Here is a 20,659-nt window from a genome sequence, read left to right on the forward strand (position 1 = left end):
AAGCATTTTATATCAGAGATAACTTAATGAGGAGGTGCAAAAACGGAGGAAAAACAAATCAGAGGAGAGAGTGAATCCAATGCCAACGGGAAATACTGTAAGGATGACCGCGGGAAGTCGAAGTCAGGGCTGTAAGGAGAGCGGGAGGGGGTTCTGATCACATCTCCTCATCTTCTGGGTTCCTTCGAAAAGACAGAAACTTTAGACGAAATCTCCAGTATAGTAAATCTTGTTAACTAACGTAATAATGTTTAAAATCTTTTAGAGGCATGCTGTTTAAACAAAACCTATGTCTGGACTAGTTCTGGCCTGAGGACCTTCAGTTTGCAACCTGAGCTAGAAGGAGTGAAATGATAGAAGGATATAAGTCTTGATTCAAAACGTGATGGCATGCCTTTCCAGTGGGGATTAGTTGTCATTAAACATCTTCCCCCCTGCCCCTGTACATGATGAGGGCCAGTAATAAAGAAAATGTGCTGAGTTGAAGAAAACTGGAGTCTTGGTACTCAAACTGTGGTCATGGACCAGCGGCGTGAACATCATCTGGGAGGTTGTTAGACACTGAGAGTCTCAGGCTCTGTGAATCAGACTCTGCATTTTACCGACATCTTCCGGTGATTCGTACGCACATTATTGTCTGAGAAGCACCAGATATCGGACTTAATGTTCTTGTTTTTAAGTAGCTCCTGTAAGACAGATCATACCCCAAGAGTCTGAGCAGAGAGCCAAATTTCCCAGAACCTTTAGAGTTACTAGTGGAACATGGAACCAAAAAAGTTCACTCTTACTAAAGCTTGAATGGAGCAGTTAATATGGTAATGCTGACATATTTAGTAATGCTTTCAAAGCGTTAAGTTCTGTACGAGAATTTGGCGAGCCAATACAGGGCTCGACACAGGTAATGCATTTATTTGGTAACCAGTAAATTACCTTCCATCGTCCGTAAATGTTGAATCTTGGACAGCTGATAGGACCCTTTGCTTTCACGTGTGTTTTCAATATTGTGCTCGGCTTCAAGTATGAATTGAATAGAGTGACCTTTTGATACTGTATGAAATTGACTGCATTTCCTAAGATTCTGTGGTTTCAATCACCATGAATTTTTTATCTTGGGCCGTTGCATGGGCCCCAGCTTAACGACCTCTTGCTATTGGTTCTGATAATGCAGTCGGCACCTGTACAGCCCGTTGTTACTAGTCTGTGTGAGAGCACGTGTGCGTGTGCGTTCCCAGTCAGAACTCCATGTCAAGCGTAGGGGCAATATGTGGTTTTCCCAAATCAAATCTAATCACTCCATGGACTGCAAAATGTGAACGATTTTGGGTCCGGTGATGGAAATTGTGTTATAGGGTGCTAGCTGGGTCCTGAATTTGCGAGATGGATAAGTCAATTAGTGGTTCCTCAGTTTATTAGCAACTTAATTGTCAGGATGTAATGGAAACTTCTGAACTGCAACAACTCATTAGAGGCAGTGAAACATGTGACTTTCTTTTTCTAGAAGAATATTCAGTGAAGTGTGTTTTTTTCCCCAAAGAGATCTTGAAAATAAAATTAACAATTAAGTTTAAATGTACACCTGTGAAGGTATGAAGCGTTTTGAATTCTGCTACTGGAAAAACGCTCTGGAAAAGTTATGGGTACTGAAGAGAGGGAAATCTGGCTTCAAATTTCCAGTCTGTTTGGTATAGAATCTTAGGTGAGTTTCTTTTCTTTCTTTAAAAAAATTTTTTTCCCCAAATTTTTATTTAAATTCTAGTTTTAGGTGAGTTTCTTAACTCCCTTAATCCTCAGCCTCTCTATCTGCATAAAGGTGACATTGTAGATATTTCAAAGGATTGTAATGCAGATAAAGAAGGAGCACGTGCAAAGTGTTTAAAAACACCCTAGCCCACAGCAAGAACTCAAAGACGACTATTTTTTTGTCAACCTAAATGTTTTTCTTCACTTGCCCTTTATCCCCAAATCAGTTGGATTTTAGAGCAGCCTTCTTCTTTCAAGATTAAAGATGTAATCATTAAAAAGCACATAGCCATTGCATTATCTATCAGAAAGAAAGCTGTATCTCCCTGTCATGCTTAATACTTGAGAGAAATTGACAGTTTCTGCCCAAAAAAAAGAGTTTACTTTTTAGTTCCCCGGTAGATTATGGTTTGATTTTATTTGGCCTTTATGGCAATAATGCTCTCATGATCAGTGTCACAGAAGCTCAAAGAAAAATCTTGCTTCTCCTCTAATGTCTCATTATAGCTGTAGCCCCCAACGATCTTGGCAACGTTTAAGAATAAAGAGGAGTTGAAGAGTTGTGTGTGGTGATAAAAACGTTAGTTCATATTACAAAGAGAGTAATTATTTTCTGGAGCCCGCAGCGCCAATGAGGAATAGAACATGAGAAGAGTATTTTATTTGTAACTATAAGTGATGATGCAATTATGGATTATTCCACTCTTTTTCTAATTCCTTTTTCTTTGGTGTTCATGTTTCTTTTCCATCTGTATTTTTATTTTTTAGTCTATTTTTCCTTCATTCAGCATTGAAATAATTATGTTGTGTTATCTACCAGTGACTGCTGGGCAGCTAGGATGCTGTAAGCATCATGAGGACAGGGACTGCATCAGTTAGAAGCACTTTGTGTTCCTGAAACACCTGAGAGCCAAAAGCATATCTTGGAAATCTACAAATGAATAAAAGAAGAAAAGAATGAATAAAGCCAAATAAAACATGGCCATTGACTTGAAACAGCTTAGATATGTATTGAGGCCTTCTTTCCTTTTTTTTTTTTTTAAGATATTATAAAGAATTTAAGTAAAATGTCTGCTGCATTTACTGAGGACTCTATTTTGCCTAATCATATTTTTAAGTAAAATGAATTGTTCTTCTGCCTTGTCATCTCCAAACAGATAAACTGTGCTTTTTCATATATATCTTCTGTTGATATTTCCTATGACTCAGTGGCATTTGTTTTTGTGTGTTTGTTTCTTGTTTTGTTTTGTCGTGTTTTAACGATATTTTTGTCCTAGGTCAGCTCTTCTGACTGAAGGCAATACCTGTAGGGTTTTATAAGTTACTAAACCCAATTTGTTAGGTAAGGAGGAAGGCTATTTAATCAGGAGTAAACGTTGTAAATGGCTTATCTTAGGTAATAAATTCTTATTATATAAGGTTTCTTTGGATTTCCTTGTTGGTTTTGCTCTTTTATTCAGGATAGCATTTTGAAAATGATTCTTGAAAAGGAACATCATTGGGGAGTCTGGGTGGCTCAGTTGGTTAAGCATCCAAATCTTGATTTTGGCTCGGGTCGTGATCTCACTAACCATGATATCAAGCTCTGCATCAGGCTCTGCACTGACAGCACAGAGCCCGCTTGGGACTCTCTCTCCCCCTCTGTTTCTACCCCTCCCTTGATCGTGTGCATGTGCGCTCTCTCTCTCTCTCAAAATAAATAAATAAATAAATAAATAAATAAATAAATAAATAAAAGGAAAATCGTTAGAAAAATAGCAGGAAATACTTATGTAGTATTTCATGGTGCCCATCACGCCCAGTGCGTTACTTCTTACCACACTGTTGTAGGGCAGCTATCTTTGCTGTCCGGTTGATGGCACTGGGGACACAAAGCCCAAATGCCTCTCCAAGAATATAGGTTAGTAAGGGGCAGGTTTAGAACGCGAATCTGGTCTTGGGAGACCACAGCTCTTAAGATTTTGACTACTACTTTGGAAACTGTCACAGGGGACATGCCATCAATAGCAACAGCAGCAACTTGAGAGGCCTTGGATTCATGTTTCAGAAATATTGAACTACCGAATGCTCTTTCAGGGGCAGACTGAAGAGCAATTAATGCTGTAATGGCACAGAACTATTTCTCTGTCAGTTGCTAAAGCCTGGTGTTTTCCTCTTATGCCTGGAGGTGAAAGGATCTACTTCAGGGCCGCCCTTAGCTGCTACCATCAGATCTTTACCTCCGAACAGATTGCGGTTGGCTGACTTCATCCCGACAAACGGACCTAGAAAGTTTGTTTACAACCATTGATGTCACCTGGGGCAGAGAGGACTCCCCGAGGGGAGCATCCCTGTGGTTCCTCCTTTCCTTCCACACGTTGCTGTGGAGTCTCAGGCAAACTGTCATCGTTCTTATATAGGATGTTATCGTCTGTTTGATCTTGTGGGGTGATTTGAGGGAGAAATACATCCAAGTGAAGGATTCAACCATAAAAGGGTAGTACAGATTCAGTAAATATTGTTTGATTGACTTAATCTGAGATGCATGTATCTTTAGCATTACATTTTTATCTAATGCTTCCTCAAAGCACATAGGTATTATGCTATGTTTACTTCTGGTAACCTTAGGGGATAGATAGCCATGGCAGATTTCACGGCTGCCAGTTTACAGATGAGGAAATTAAGGCCTAATAAAGCCAGATTCTAAGCCAGGGCCCCAAAGTTGAGTAGACCTGGACTGACCTTGGTTAATTACATAGTCACACGTGAGCTTCTTCTCTTGTCCCTTTTTTCACACACCATACACGTTTTACAGTTTTATATTTGTATGTTACAGATACAAAAATGCTCATTGTAAAAAGATTAGGAAAAAATTCAATTAAGGTCATCTCAAGTCACAGTTCCTTATAATACTTTGGAGTTTATTCTTTCAAATGGCTTCCAGTATGCATGCCTAGGTCATGGGCTGAACAAGTGCTCCTGGCTAACTTTCTTGATTGATTTAATGCTATTTAATGGGTATGTTTCACTTTAATGACATACATCTATGCCATCATTTTCATGGATGTAGAGTGTCATGGTGTGGCTTCTACTGGACGTCTTCTTCCTTTAAGCTCAAGCTTTCGTAGCCTGACTAGCCTATGGTCATAGTAGGTAGGGTCTTGGTTGGTAGGTGTCCCTGCCATCTGCCAAAGAGATCTGTTTGAGGGACTTATAAGTACTGAAGGAAGCATTGGAGAAAGATACTGATAGGCACAAATGAAGGGGTTCAAAGGTCGAAGCTCCCGGCTACAAGAGGGTAATTGAGGCAAGAATTGGGGCCCAGGAAAGAAAGCCTTCATAGTAAAGAGGACTGCCTTGATATGTACCAGCTGAAGATGGAACATACAGAGTCTAACATTTTATGATAGAAGACACGGGTTTCAGGTGTCTCAATGTGAGACAGCTGGTCTACCCTGATGGGAAAGCCGTCTCAGCTTTAGCCCATAAGATAGATCATGGCAAATATAGTCACCTTCCCTCAAAGACTCTACCATTCACTCTTTTATAGGAGTAATTCTCAGTCCTGGTTCCCATTAGAGTCCCACCAGGGGAGCTTCTAAAAATACTAAGTCCGTCCTCCAAAGAGACTGATTTAATTGCTCTGGGCTACGGGTGGGAGTGGAGGGCAAGCAGAAATAATTTTTTGAATGCTCACCTAAGTTTAATATGTAGCCAAAACTGAGACTCGTGGCTTTATAGGCATCTTCCGCTTGGTATAAAAGATGGTCAGCAGGAAACTTTTCTTTGCGTGAAGTTTTTGTACTAAGAAACTATATTTTCAACAATTTAGGGATTTAAGTGTTTCTAAGTTATTCCACCCCTTTTCTAAGAAAAATATCTATGCTCTGCTTCCATAAATAAATCAGATTTTTAAAAAATATGTGACTTTCCATAAATAAAAGTGGACTTTGTATTGTTTTATCCATTTATTTCTTCCTCACAGTTGTTTATTTTGTTTACAGTAATTTATTTTGTCAATCATCTGCCTTTCCTGTTAGAATAAAGCTCTGTGAGGGCAGGAAGTTTTAGCTGTTTTGTTCATTGCTAGATCAGTGTCATGAATGCCTAGTGCATAGTAGGTACTCAACAAATATTGAATGTTTTTTGATGACAGTTTGATGTGCAAATCATGATTCCTTTTTTTTTTTTTAAGTTTATTTATTTTGAGAGAGAAATGGATCGCACAAGCTGGGGAGGGGCAGAGAGAGAGGGAGAGAGAGAGAATCCCAAGCAGGCTCCGTGCTGTCAGTGCAGAGCCTGATGTGGGGCTTGAACTCATGAACTGTAAGATCATGACCTGAGCCGGAGTCAAGAGCCACACGCTTAACTGACTGAGCCACCCAGGTGCCCCTCATGATTCCTATTTTCAAGAAGGTTATGCACAAACACACAAGAAGGTTAGGCACAAATGCACATGATTCCTGTTTTCAAGAACGTTACACACAAACATGGAACTTTGTTACAGTCCAGGATTTCTAGAGAGGTCTGCACTGGGAACTTCCCATGTGCAATATTCTAAACAGTGTAGAGGCCTAAAGAAGAAAAATGTCAACTGTAAGAGAAAGATTCTTTGCTAGTATTTCCTCTTATTCTCCAGGGAAGCAACATGGCATAGTAGAAAGACTAGGGAGCCCATAGGCCCCAAACAAATGCAGATTTAGATCAGTTCCGAATTGACCTTGAGAAAGTCTGTTTAACACTTTATTTATCTGTCTTCTCATCTCCAAAAATCATACAGTTGGATGAGTTGACTTTTTGGCTCTCCCTCTTCAGTATTTCAGTGACTACATCCTATCATTATGTGAGCCTATTGTTAAATGACTTTTTTCTCCTTTTATTGTCCTGTAACTCTTGAATTTTTATCCAGTTTGGTTGGTACTTCCTTTGTCACTTTCCGCGTTGTTACAGGCACCTGTGCTTCCTTAATCCAGTGATCAAGGTCACTTTAATAAATGTCCCCTTGTGTGTTATTAGCCACTTAGTCTAACTGGGTGTCATATGCTACCCTACTGTGTGTGTTCACCACATATGCATGTAAATCGCTGAGAATCATGAGTGATTCTGCATCAAGAACTGACTCAGTATAAAGTATTTAAAGATTCCTCACGAAGGGTATACTCATTCTGGTATTAAGAGAAGCTCAGTTTCTAAATCCTAGGAGATTGCAGCCTTACTCAGATGCTTTGGAAACCTAGACCCGTGTGGAATACTTAGATACAAAGTCCTTGAGACTGCTCATATTGTATTCGTTTGGCAAGTATTTACTGACAACCCACTATTCTGTTCAGAACACTTTAGTAGGAAATGGAAGTTGCTCAAGGAGTCGAAGACCCAATCCCGGGCTCCAAATGGCTCCTATTCTCTTGGGGGAAGGGCCCTGCACGGCACAGAGGATTACCAGGAAGCACACTGATTTCCTTCACCCTAGATGTCCCCACAGAGAGGACAGCCTTGCCTCTGAATAGCTCCTAACCACCTTGAGACAATTTTCTCTCATTTTAATGCCATTGCCAGATTATTGCAAGTAATCAGATCGTTTGATGTCGCCTGCATCTTGGCGTCCCCAACCTTAATGTACCATGTACGTCCAGGTGCCAGGGATCTGCAGCTGCGTGGTTTGCACCCATCTTGGGGTGCTAAGCCTCCATGAGCCAATAGCATTGGCCTGTGTAATAATACCTTCTAAGCACTTCTCTGGGACAGGAAATACACTATCATATAGAGAATTTATTGGTTGTAATGGGAAGTTCTTACAAAATGTCTTACAGAGTCAGCCTAAAAAACATGCTTATGCCCAGGGTTAATATAATCTGCTAATTTGCCACAGTAAAATTTTATGTGTCGTTTATAGGATAGGCCTTCTTCTGACATCCTGGTGCCGCTGTTCTGATTGATCAGCGCTCATGTGTAATGTTTGTTAAATATTTTCAAGATCACTTCCCTCCCACTTATACCAATATGTAAACTCTGAAAATGTTAATGTCTTCCTCACTGCAAGTTCTCAGCTCAGGACTTTTATGCTTTTCCTTTCTCTGCCTAGAACATTCTATTACGGCTTGCTACTTCAAACGCTATCATCTTGTCTGTCTCTCTGTGTATATATCAGTATATGTACATAAACATTATTGGATGTATATATTTTGCTATCAAGTATGCATACACACGTATTCTATTCTTATGTTTTGTGTATATATATGCAAAACGTATTATTATGTTATATGATAACATAATAATTGTATGCAATTATATATTATTATATGTACTCTATATGTTATAGAGTACATATATTATATACCCTCTATGTTATAGAGTACATATATTATATACTCTATATTATTTCTCTCTATATGTGTATGTATACATTGCCTATCTATTTATCTATCTTTGGAAAGGGCTCATTTGTTTATTATCTGCCTTCCTGCCTCCACCAAAGTAAAACGTAGGTTCCTAGAAAACAGATTATAGCCTATAGTAGGCACTCAATAGATAGGTATAAGTAATCAAAATATATGTACATATAGTATAGGTCTGCATGTGTGTATGTGAATGGTGGATGCATCCAATGAGGATATCATGGTTCAGCCTGGTATGGATTTCAGGTGATCAGTCCATGTGATAAACATGCAAACAACCAGTGATTATGTCAAACTGCATCTGTTAACTCCAACATATCAGCCTTAACAAGTAACTGGTAGACAGTGACCTTTACACCAGTTGTAAGGATTTTTGAGCATTCTGAGCATTCTGAGGCCACACTTAAACCCTCTATATTGTGTAGGCTTATTGTGTAGAATGGTCTTCCCTTTTCCCTTCATTTGTTCGTATCCTGTGCCAACTCAGTCCACTTTCAATGTTCTCTCCCTTATAGTATTTTCCCAGTAAATCCATTTTTGTGTGTCACTTATTTTGAACTCAACCTAGTGTATAAGGACTATAATAATGACAATGATAGTCCTTGCTATCTATCAAGCACTGTGCTACATGATTTTCATGGATTTGTTCAAAATAAGCCCTCAACTGAGGTCTTATTATTATAACGCCCTTCTCAGACATGAAATCTGAGACACAGAGACGTTAAGTAACTTACTGAAGGTTACGCACCTTGTAAGTGAACTCAGGATCCAACATAAGCGGTCTAACTACAGACTCTATATTTTGCCTCACCGCCTCTGTCATAATAACATAAAACTTGTATAAGGCTTTAATGCACTTCTTGAGCTGTAAAAAATCTTAAGAAGTCTAGAAGTGTTTCAGAACCCTGTGAAACTATATAGAAGAAAACCCTCAAGAACCAGTTAGCATGTAGTCTATGTAATCAAAGAGACTACAAAACCAAAATGAACTTTATGATAATGATGATGGTAAGAATATGTTGAAGAAAGAGGAGAATGATTGGCAATAAAAAGAGTGAAATGCCATCGGACTAATCAAAAAGAAATTCCGGGAGTAAATAACCAGTAAGTTATAATCAACAAGGAAGCATTGACTATAAAACATCTGGGCACATAATGTAAGATATTGGAGATAAGAATTCACATAGAGTAAATAAAACTATGTTATTAATGACTATTAAGAGCTGCTAGAGTTGCCTGTGTTAGTAGGGATAAGTCTAGCGCACATGGAGTCATAAATTCCAGTCATAAATTGATCTATACACTACTCAACGGCCACAAAACAGAAAATTACCCAGACCTGCATGATTCGGAAACTCTTGGGGTGCTTATCAAAACTGCAGAATCCTGGACTGTTCCTCCGGGATAACATTCTCAACTGGGGGCAGTTTTGCCTCCCGGCAAATGTTTGACAATATCTGGAGACGCTTTTGATTATGTTGATAATTAGAGAAATGCTACTGGCATCTAATAGGTAGAGGACAGGGCTGCGGCGAAACATCCTGAAATGCACAGGACAGCCCGTAACAATAAATCATCTGGCTCATAATGTCAAGAGTGTCAACGTCGAGAAACCCTGATCTAGAGGTTTTGATGTAGTGGTTTGTGATGAGACCTAGGAATCTGTATGTCTATCCGGGGATCCGTGTTATTCTTACAAAGGCTTTAGGAGCTTGAAGATAGATAGGCTTTGAGGTAGGGATAGGATATGAAGAAATGAAGGGAAATGGAAAGAACATTTTAATAGAAGGATGGATCCCACCCAGTAGGACTGAAGATAAGCTCCGTGGAACACTGGGCCAGCAATAAATACTGAGAAGCAATCTCAAAGCAATATCCTCTTTCTACATGGAAGGCCGTCAGGGGATGTAATTGCGGTTCCCCACCTTAGTTCTTATCTGTTGATAATTAACTCATTTTGTATCCTCTAATATGAATGTAGATTAGACTAGCGCATGCCCACTCTCATTTTTGTTCTATCAATTCGGTCATAAAATTCCAACATATAAAGAAAGGGAGTGAGAACAAGGTTTTATCAGATATACCTAGTTTGATAGCCAACCCTACCTCTTATCAGCTGCATGAATTTAGGGCCACCAATAGGGTCAATGGGGGGTTTAAATGAAATAGTATGTACGGGGAAATTAACTCCGCACTGGGCACATAGGAAGCACTCAGTAAAAGTCAGTTGCCACTTCATAGTATTTTTTTTTTATTAAAATAAAATGTACTGGTAGTAGTATTTATGAAACTATTTAAATGAACAGAAAAAAAATGTGAAGTTGAGGCTTAAGATGATGACCGGTATCTTATATCAATCTTAGCAACTGATTATTTTGTACTCTGTTTTGATCTAAGAGGATTGAGAAAATCCTGCTTCATAGAAACGAGTATTTGTAAATGGCTCCAGGTTTTAAGCTGCTCACCCTCACTTCTCAAGGTATTTTTTCTTAAATCCTGAGACCAACATAAAGTGATTCAGCATGGCAAGTTAATGCAGTGGCGGTCTCCACTGTGTTTATGATAGGAGAAATAACACATTTGAGTGTGCATGTTGCTTTCTAAAAACTAATTATATTGCTATATGAGCTCAATTATATAAATACATAAATATAGCATATACTACAGCGTTTATTATCAGTCCTTATAGCACTTGCACTAACATCCACAGCTCCATGGTCTACAGTTCGAAAAAGGCTCTGGCTACTATATATTCCCACTTTGTCGATGAGTGTGTTATACAGTAAGGAATAAAGAAGCCCTCTCTAGTCCAGATAGATTCCATCCATTGTTTTCTCTTGATTAGTGAGCCTGATGCTTCTGCATGGACAGATAGTAAGTTGGTCTGGCATGATTTTCTCTTCACAAACCATCTTGGCTCTTTGGAAATTTTGCAAATTAATTCCTTGATGATCCGTTCCAGGATCCTCCCAAACACCAGAGTTGGGGCGAATTAATCTCTCTGTTTACAAGACCTATCCCCACCTCTTCCTTTACAAAAAGTGTACATTATGTTGACTCATACAATTTCAGTACTTTGGGGCTTAATTCAGAATCCGCCCCTCTGTAGTTCTGTTCAAATTTCCTTATCTCCCACTAAGAAAATATTGGCTGTTTGGCCTATCAGCTGATGTATGAGAATGAATGCAAGCTAATTTTAAATTATAGCCAAAGATGAACACCGTTTAATTAGATGGGGGTGGGAAAAGGTGGGAATTATGAACAACAATGACAACAACAACAACAACAAGAAAATGAAAAGTCACATTATATTTTTAGGATTGGTTCAACATTTTCTTTGTGATGCTTATTCATTTTAAATAAGCATCTACTATATGCCAAGTGCCTTAGTAGTGATCAGACAGGTCTCACGGTGCTTCTATATTAGATAGACTAGGAACACGGTAAGTCAGTAAAATATATTGAGTTGAGTTATAGAAGAAAGTGTCAAAAGGAAAAATAAAGTAAGGTAATGGATAGAACGTGCTCGGAGTAGTTGGAAAGGTCCAACTGAGAAAGTGACTTTTGGGTAAATGAAGGGATGAAGGGGCAAGTCTGTGGCCATCTGGTAGAAGAGCCTTCTAGTAAGAGGAAATGGCAGGGGCAGAGGCCTTGGAGCAGGAGAATGCCTGGCATTTCTGTAGAGTAGTACTAAGATCAGAGTCGTTGGAGAGGATTGAGACAGATAAATGGGGGCATTGACAGGGTCAGATGATGTAGGTCGAATATAGGGCAATCAACCATACATCTCAGACTCTGATAGTCTGGGTTAATACCCCAGCGATTGAGTATTTACATGCTCAAGAGTGTTCTGGCTTGGGTGCTCAATTACGTGGTGATCCTAGGCTACTAGGTCACTCTTAGGATTTTAACTTTTAGAGACAAAGAGAAGCCTTGGAGGGCCACATCAAAAGGGGGGCAGGCATGATTTAGATTTTATCAGGATCACTTCATCTTCTGGGGCTTCAGGGCGGCTCAGTTAAGCAGTGACTCTTGATTTCAGCTCAGGTCATGATCTCACGATTGGTGAGATCAAGCATCGTGTCAGGCTCCGTGCTGTCAGTGAATTGGGAATCTCTCTCTTTCTCTCTCTGCCCCTCCCCCTCTTGCACATTCACAGGTGCACAGGCTCTCTCTCTCCCTCTCTCTCTCAAAATAAATAAATCAATATTTTTTTTAGAAAAGGGATCCCTTTGTCTTCTGTGCTGATAATGGACAATTGGGATGGGGAGGCAAGAGGCAAGGGTGAAAACAGCGGAGCCAGTTGGGAACCTACCAGATTACTGTGTGGGCATGTGCACCGCAGCCAGAATTGAGTCATTTCACTTGAGGCTGTGTGACTAGTTAGTGGTGCAGAAGGGACTTGGCTCAATTGTCTTGACTTTCACTCCGGTGTCCTTTACACAGAGCCCTGTTTCTTCAACCTGAGGACAAATTGAGTGCCGGACTAGATCTTTACAGGCCCGTTAAGCCTCCTGTGTGGTAGCACCACGTGGTTGCTTCCTCTTCATGTGGTGAGAAATGGACATGAAACATCTCCCTTCCCCCCTTCCAAATGATAGCTCATTTTGAAGCCTCAACCAAGATTTTCTTAAGCCTTTCTCTTGAACATCTGTATTTCCACCTTGGGCTCATGTAACCTCTTCAGAATAATGAAGTCCACATGTTGGGGGCATGCTTATTAACTCATGGATGTGTGCTATAAGCTGATAGGTTGGATGGAGCCTAATACCGATGTGAACACACATTATTTGGCTGCTTAAACAGGATCATAAATGTTAACAAAAACGAACTAGACTCCCACAGGTGTAAACATATCTATGGAGGGAAATCTTCAGTTTTGCTTACATTTATTTTCATTTGGTTCTCGTTTTAATTTTACAGGAACTGTCTTCAGTTTTTGATCATTGCTTCCCTCAGTTATAGTGGCTAACCGGGAGGAAGGTACATGTGCTGATTACGCACATATGTAGTCAACTGCAATGGAATATAGGAGAATACACTTAAGAGATTGAAATGCACATCTACATAGATTCTGTTTTAAATATGTGTACTTGAGATGCAAACTTCTGTGTGTTTGTGTTGGGGGCATGGTATCTATAGGCACATTTACATACATGGTATTCTTTTTTAAATTATTTTCTTAATGTGTATTTATTTTTGGGAGACAGAGACCGAGTACAAGCAGGGGAGGGGCAGAGAGAGAGGGAGACACAGAATCCGAAGCAGGCTCCAGGCTCGGAGCTGTCAGCACAGAGCCTGACGCGGGGCTCGAACCCACGAAGTGCATGATCAATGACCTGGGCCGAAGTCGGACGCTTCACCAACTGAGCCACCCAGGCGCCCCTACATACATGATATTTTAAGTAGCCTATATGTCCATGGAGAGTTACCCAAACAGTGAAATTAAAATTTGTGTTCTTTCTATTAACCATTATATCAGTACAACTTAAATTCCAGCAACTTTGGCATCCAACAGAGCAAATACAGTGTCACATAATGTGCTTATCTTATCTCTTATGGGAATAAAATAGGGGAATAAGCAAATTCTCAGGGAGTATGTTAGAAATGAATAGATACAAAAGTATAAAAGAGAAAGAGAGTTGTTTGAGAGTGAGTATTCAAAATATTAACCTCTCCAGCAGAGGCTCAGACCCCTCAGAGCGGATGCATACAACAAACCATCAGTGACGTGGGATCTGTCCTGATTAAAATGCTTTAAAGGAAAAAAAAGCCAATAACCTCAAAGTCTAATTCAGTAGTCTAAGTCTGAATTGTTATTTTTTATTTCATTTCAAAAAAGAAGAAATTATTATTTTTTAAATTTTAGTTCAGCTTTTTGCAAATCTTGAATCAAACTTTATACATTAAAACCAAAAATTATACATGTAAAAGTTTTTTTTTTGTCTTTTTGTGCCTGAAACAGAAGTACGGAACTTTATGTATGAAGATCCAGGAAAGGGACTCCTATGATCAATTGTATTTCTTATTTGAACCCCTGAATCTATCCTAAAAGTCACTTTTTCATTTATTTACTTCAACTCCCAGTTGGGGTCTAGTGGGACAAATAATCCAAAATAGTGGATAATCCAAAAATGTCATTTATATTTGGCCTCAGAATGCATTACCAGATGTTACTCTAGCAGATTTCCCTTCCTAATTAGGCCTCACTTAAAGGAGGAGTTAATTTTGTCTTCATTAGCTGCTTCCAAATCAGCGGGATGGGGCAAGGAGGAAGCTCAAGGCTTGCTGGGTATTTGGGAGGAAGCTGGCCCAGTGCTAAAAGTCGGTGGTAGATCGTGCTCAAAGAATGAAATTCAAATATGGGCAATCAAGACGATGGGCATATACACTGGAGATGTTTGTTGAGCACCTTCTTGAAGAATTCTCAGGCTTTTGTCAATTCTTTTTGTCTCCCTATTAACCATGAGTGCAGAAAAAATTCTGTAATAGGAATTAGGCAGATAATGACCTAAAATTTTATATAGAAAAAAAAAATAGAGGCTCAGAGAGGTTAAGTGACCCCTCACATAGATTGATCTCGGAGTAAACAGTACCTAAGATACTGAAACTGATTAATGAATGATAAGGAGACCCCACTGTTTCCTTCTTATTGATGATTTGAATAATGAGGAAGCAAGAATTCTCCTGGCCTAATTCGCATTAAGAGAGCTAAGATAATGAAGCTGTGATTAAATGGCTATTAAACTATTTTTATCAAACAGAGATCAAGCGAGTGTGAGAATCTGGGGACGCAGAGTGTAATTGCAATTCTACAAGATGTGGAAAAAATTACTATCATAAGCAGGGCATGGTCCTTCCGTAATAGCCTGCATTTAAAAATCTTTGGGATACCACATGCAGTTTTCGCTTCGCAGTTCTCCCTTCAGGTGTCGGTGAGCATCTCAGAGTCCCTCATTTCCTCCTTCATTTAGTAGATTTAGTCACTCCGCACCTGGGCAAGCTGAATGCATGTCTGCCCCACCATGTGTAATCAGTTGGAAGATCCTTTTGCCAACTGCTCACAAGGGAAGCAGGCCCAGATATGACGTACTGGATCCCAAACTGCAGTCTCGAGGTGACTTTGAGCACTTGAAGGAGCAGGATCGACCTTCCTTTAACTGTACCCTTTGAATGAGTTCACACTTAGTGCGGGTCAAATAGGGACCCAGCAGTCCCAACCAGCGATCGTAATGAAACTTCTGGCTTGATGGAGTGTGTTGAACTGTCATTTGTTGGTGACGAACGCTTCGGAATTGTTGAACATTCTAAATGTTGGGTTGTTAGTATACGTGTACGCCTGTCATCTGTCACTGGAAATTCTTTACAACTTGAGTTTTTGTTGATGAGGCGTCTTTACTCCTGGAGCTCCCTTAGAGAGTGAGTGTCACGGTCACACAGACCTTTGTTCAGGCCGGAAGAATAGCACCAGACTTGCGGAAGGAGAGCCCAAGGTTGACACCCAACCAGGGGAAGAGCTGCCTGATAGGTACAGAGCTCCCCTGCGGAAATGCCCATCGGCCTGGGCTCTTTCCTTCCTTTCTCCACCTCTCTCTAACCACCTGCAAGACTGAGCTCAGCCGTGTAGTTGTCGATCGCTACGGAACTGGCGACCCACTCTCGGGTTTTCGCCTCTCTGCTTTTCTTCTCTTAACTGATATGGAGCTCATAAGTGTATTTTTGTAGGAATGGTAATTTCAAACGATTAGAAAGCAGTAGCAGAGCAGAGTCTTTGAAGGGATATCTTGTAAAGTCACTTTACAACCTGATGTATTTCCATGCCCCGTCACCTGTGGACAGGCATGTGTTAGGAGGCCAGTGTGCTTCATCTGCAATGACTTTGATTTATTTGCTCTGTAAATTGGGACCGAAGCGATAATGGGAAGTGACATTAATTGTTTACCAGAATCCTTTTTGTCACATCCATTGCCTTCTCTGGAGTGTGTGACTGTTGAAACTCATGCTAAACTAATTGATATTGCCACAGTGAGGAGCAATGTCCACTCACCTTTATATACAGGAGTATGTGTTGAGCTTCAAAACGAAAATGTCATCAATAAATATTTTAATTTCCCCCCTGGTCTTCTCTGATTAGACAAAACATGGAGAATTTGAAATAATAACATTTTCTTCTTCCATAATTCAAGAACAACTTGATTAAATGGTCTCCGAGCACCTGTCTGAGTCACCCACATTCAGGGGTGGTAATAAAGAGGTTTAATAATCATTTCTGATGAACACGGATTAAATAATGATTACAGTCCATACTGGTTGACTACCGGCCTGCCCTAGCTACCTACCCCAACACACACACACACACACACACACACACACACACACACACTGCCAATCTTCCGTCCCACAACCCTCCCTCCCATTGTGGTTCCAGTAGAGAGAATTTAAATGGCTGTGGTTTAATCAGATCTTGTAAATTAATTATGACATTATCAGGCTCCACTATTTCTGCCATTGTTTTTGATGTACATTCACCCGGGCTTTATTAAAGAAATTGGAGAAAACTAGTTAATTTAAGTGTTCTTTGTCATTCTGACTTGATTGGAATTATTGTAGTTTGTTTACACGAGGGATGGAACTAAGGCGCTATTGTATTATGTGATTGAAAGCAAATAGAGGCTTGTAGTATTGCTGGAAAGCCAAACACAAAATTTAAATCGGGGTAAACAAAATTACTCATTTATTGGTAAACATTCTTAACTGTTTTTCTTGAGCTGTTTTTGAACGCCATTGAAATAAGCCTTTCTGAAAATTGGGATACCTGGAAAAGAAGCCCAGTTCACTGAGTTGTGTGTGTGTGTGTGTGTGTGCTTGAGATATCTTCAAAGATTGTTTTTATTAGATAATATGCATACATTTACATTAATGTAAGTCTCGTGATTTTAGATGATTTAAAATAATATATATTTCATTTAAATATGACTTCTATTTAGGACAGATTAATAACCCGAATTTGGTTTTTTGTATGTGGGGGAATCTAAATTAAAAGAGGAGAGATTGGAATCTTTGGACACTAGGTTATGACCCTGGACAGAAAATAAGTGACAATCATTTCAGTATCTTTATTATTCAGATTACATGGACAGATCCAGAAGAATGGAGGCTGGGGGATATGCTCACTAATGTTTTGTTATTAAATCAAGCAATTTGTTTTTGAAGAATCGGTCAGTTTTGGAAGAAGTGGTGCCATTTTGGAGTTAACATTTTACCCCTCTGATTAGGATTTACCTCCTGCATTGGAGTCTTCAAACTCAGAGACTTGTCATTCTACCCCGTGTGCCCAAAACCACTTGACTCATAGCGTTAAGTCCAGGAGCATTCGAGAGATACATTATGCAAATGTAAGAAATGCTAGTGAAATCCACCGTGAGGACAAATGGCTCTTTTTGGGCCCTTGAATCCAAAAGAGAAAGAAGTCTGTAGTTTTATTCCTGGATGGGGGACTCCTCAGTAATGAAGGAAAACAATTTTTATGTGAAAATAGAATGTATACGTGATAAAGGCCTGCCTAATTTCTCTAGTAATACAATTTGATTTTCTGATTAGCTGTCTTATTCTGTGATTCTTGTAATTTTGTCAGGTCAATTAACTGGAGTTGAGTGCTAGAGAGAAAGGACGTGTGGGCACTGCTGGCTTCATTAGATGTCAGTAGCTTAGGTGCCTTTTGTAATAGAATCTGTGTGGGATAATTTAGCCGATATTGTTAATGTCATAGCATACAGAACTTAAAAAAAAAAGATTTATGAAGCAGGTCAAATTGGACAAACAATGTGAAGTGCTATAAGAAGGGGGAAAAAGTGATCTACACAACATACATTCTAGGTACTAAATGCAGATCAAGGAATTATTCAGCAGGGAAGCAATGACGATACCGTGTGCCAGCACTGGCCCTGGTTGACCAGGTGCACGGGGTATAACACATTTTCCTCTAAACAAGGTGTATAAGCCCCAACTTGGGAGATCTTGAAAGTTTTTGTGCAGAGTCCTGAAATAAATATCATCTTTTATAATGCATTGTTTACACATTCTTCCCTTGCACTGGAAGGTTTATGAGGGCAAAGGTTGGTCTTTCTCTTTTTATCTCTAACACCAGGCATGGCCCTGGTATTGTAGGTGTGCAGATGTTTATGGAATGAATACCTGAAGCTTAACTCTCCAAGGGTGTGTCGATGGGCATGATTGTGGGAGTTGGAGAAACGAGTTAGGATATGTTTTCAGGAGCCCCCATTCAGAGTAATGTTGCACTAGACTAGTACCCCAGCCGCAAGAAATGAATGCATTTGAGAGACGTTACAAAGCAAGACTCTACTTAATGACTGACCAGATAAAGAAGACTCGGGGTAGTTCTAGAGTTTGAGTCTGCAGAACTGTTCGGGAAGTCAAGGGAAACAGCAGTTTGGTTGTGAAAGGGCCTGAGTTTGGGTTTTGAAGGATGAGGGAGCCATTATCAGGTAGAAATGTCCAGCGGGCAGTGGTAGATTTATGACTAAAGTTGGGAGAGATGTCAGGGAGGGAAACAAATGGCTGTGGAGTGTTCAGTGATGAGATTATAATTGAAACCATGAAAGTGTATAGTTCCTCTTGGTATCGTTTCAGTGTCTGGTGCTGTTCAAACTGAGGGTTATCTAAACATTTTGCCTGTACAGGAGATTGAAACACTGCATCCGCAGATGAAATAGATGATGGTTAAAATGCTCTCAAGTTCTAGAGATTCTCTAGACCTTCCCCTTTGGTTAGGGAAACAAGACATAAACATGGGGAAAGTGCGAGCAAGACGGAGTCATACCCAGTCGTGATAAGCACTGATGCCATAAATTGCTAAATTGGACAGCTCAACAATCAAAGACCGGCACCGAGAGGTATCAGTTAATTGTCGGATTCAGACCCAAAGTGAATTTGGAGTTTGAGGAAGACAGGATCTTTTGTATTCCGGCATGAGCCTTCAAAATTTCACGAATAGTTTCCTCATTTGGATAAACATGGTCCACCTATGCTGATTGATAGCGTTACCTATCGCCCAACGTCAGCTCATCACGACGTCTGTTTTTCCATTTTTGCAGAAGATAGATGAAGAGAACGAGGCGAACTTGCTAGCAGTCCTCACAGAGACACTGGACAGTCTCCCTGTGGATGAAGACGGATTGCCCTCATTTGATGCGCTGACAGATGGAGATGTGACCACTGAGAATGAGGCTAGTCCTTCCTCCATGCCTGACGGCACCCCTCCGCCTCAGGAGGCAGAAGAGACGTCTCTAGTAAGAACCCTTCCTAGTGTTTAACGGGAATTGGAGTTGCCTCTGGCTACCCGCTGCATGGGTATGACGTAGTACCAATAAGGTTTGGGTTTTTAATTTAGACTGATGCCAAAATAATCCCCGAGCACACTCGGAGCTGCAAATTCTTGTGATTTTGTGTTTAAGAATGTTGGTCGTTAACAGTCTTCGCGTAGGCTTATGGAAGTTTGTTTTTAACTGTCTATGGCTGTGGATGTGTGTGTGTATCGTTATTTCTTAGCATTATTTATGTTCGTGGTAGAAACTTAGAAGACGTAGACGACCCGAAATGAACGCACCAAAAATTCACCCTGTGATTTCAAATAATCTCTAATATAAAAAAGGTTGAAATCTCCTCTTGTTTTAAGATCTGTCATCATATTTATGAATTTTAGATATGCATAACTGCTAGTGTTATACATGACTTTACTGTTTGGAGATGCTCTAATTCATTAAGAGATTTCTTATGGTTGGATATTTGGTCTTTGTCCTGTTTTTTCACCATCATAAATTATGTAATAATCGACATATCTGTAGTTTTATTCTTATGCCTGTGATTCTAGAAATAAAAGGTAGAAAAAGGGATATGCAATATTTTAAGGTTTTAGATCCATAATTCTTATGAAGATTGAAAAATAATAGCACATTTGCAACCTAAGTTCCCTAAATTTATGGTAGGCAATGAAGAGTGAATTTGTTGGCAATGAAGAGTAAATTTTCTTTTCGATGCAGTGCTTGACCAGAATTTTATTAGTTCTAAGACACAGTTTACCTTCTCATCTATGGTAGCCATTTGTCATTTGCCATAAATCTGATGTAAGACCACACTATGTAAATTATGGAATGCTGTTCTCCAAACTTTAATAATGTTCCTTGGCATGCCATTTAGAGGTTGTTTCTCTCCCATCTCTAAGTTTTTTAAATGTGGAAAGCACTCCATGTAAACATATGGAGACTCCATTCGTATGCCTGTGCATTTTGAGTTTTCTGGTTTAGAAGAAACTGTCTCATAAGTAATTGTTACCTGGCCCCCATCACACACACACACACACACACACACACACACACACACACACACCGTTTCTCCATTTCTCTGATTTCTTTACATTGATACCAGATGATTTGCATCTGCATAACTGATTCAACTAAGAGGATTTGTTGATTCAGAGTCATCCTGCCTGTCCAAGCAGGGAGGTCCCAGCAAGCCAGCAAGTCAAA

The 20,659-nt window shown here is 39.8% G+C and overlaps 1 protein-coding gene across 6 annotated transcripts in view; it reads left to right on the forward strand.

Annotated features, from left to right (window-relative positions):
• PPARGC1A (PPARG coactivator 1 alpha) overlaps positions 1 to 20,659 on the forward strand; it is a 657,911-nt gene that overhangs the window by 595,093 nt on the left and 42,159 nt on the right. For all 6 annotated transcript variants that reach the window (XM_019829686.3, XM_019829685.3, XM_045056536.1 and 3 more), the window contains one exon: positions 19,229 to 19,423. In XM_019829686.3, the coding sequence (XP_019685245.2) occupies positions 19,229 to 19,423 (195 nt within the window). The remainder of the gene's footprint in view (positions 1 to 19,228; positions 19,424 to 20,659) is intronic.

This window comes from Felis catus, chromosome B1 (genome assembly GCF_018350175.1).
Source record: "Felis catus isolate Fca126 chromosome B1, F.catus_Fca126_mat1.0, whole genome shotgun sequence".
NCBI classification, from domain to species: Eukaryota; Metazoa; Chordata; class Mammalia; order Carnivora; family Felidae; genus Felis; species Felis catus.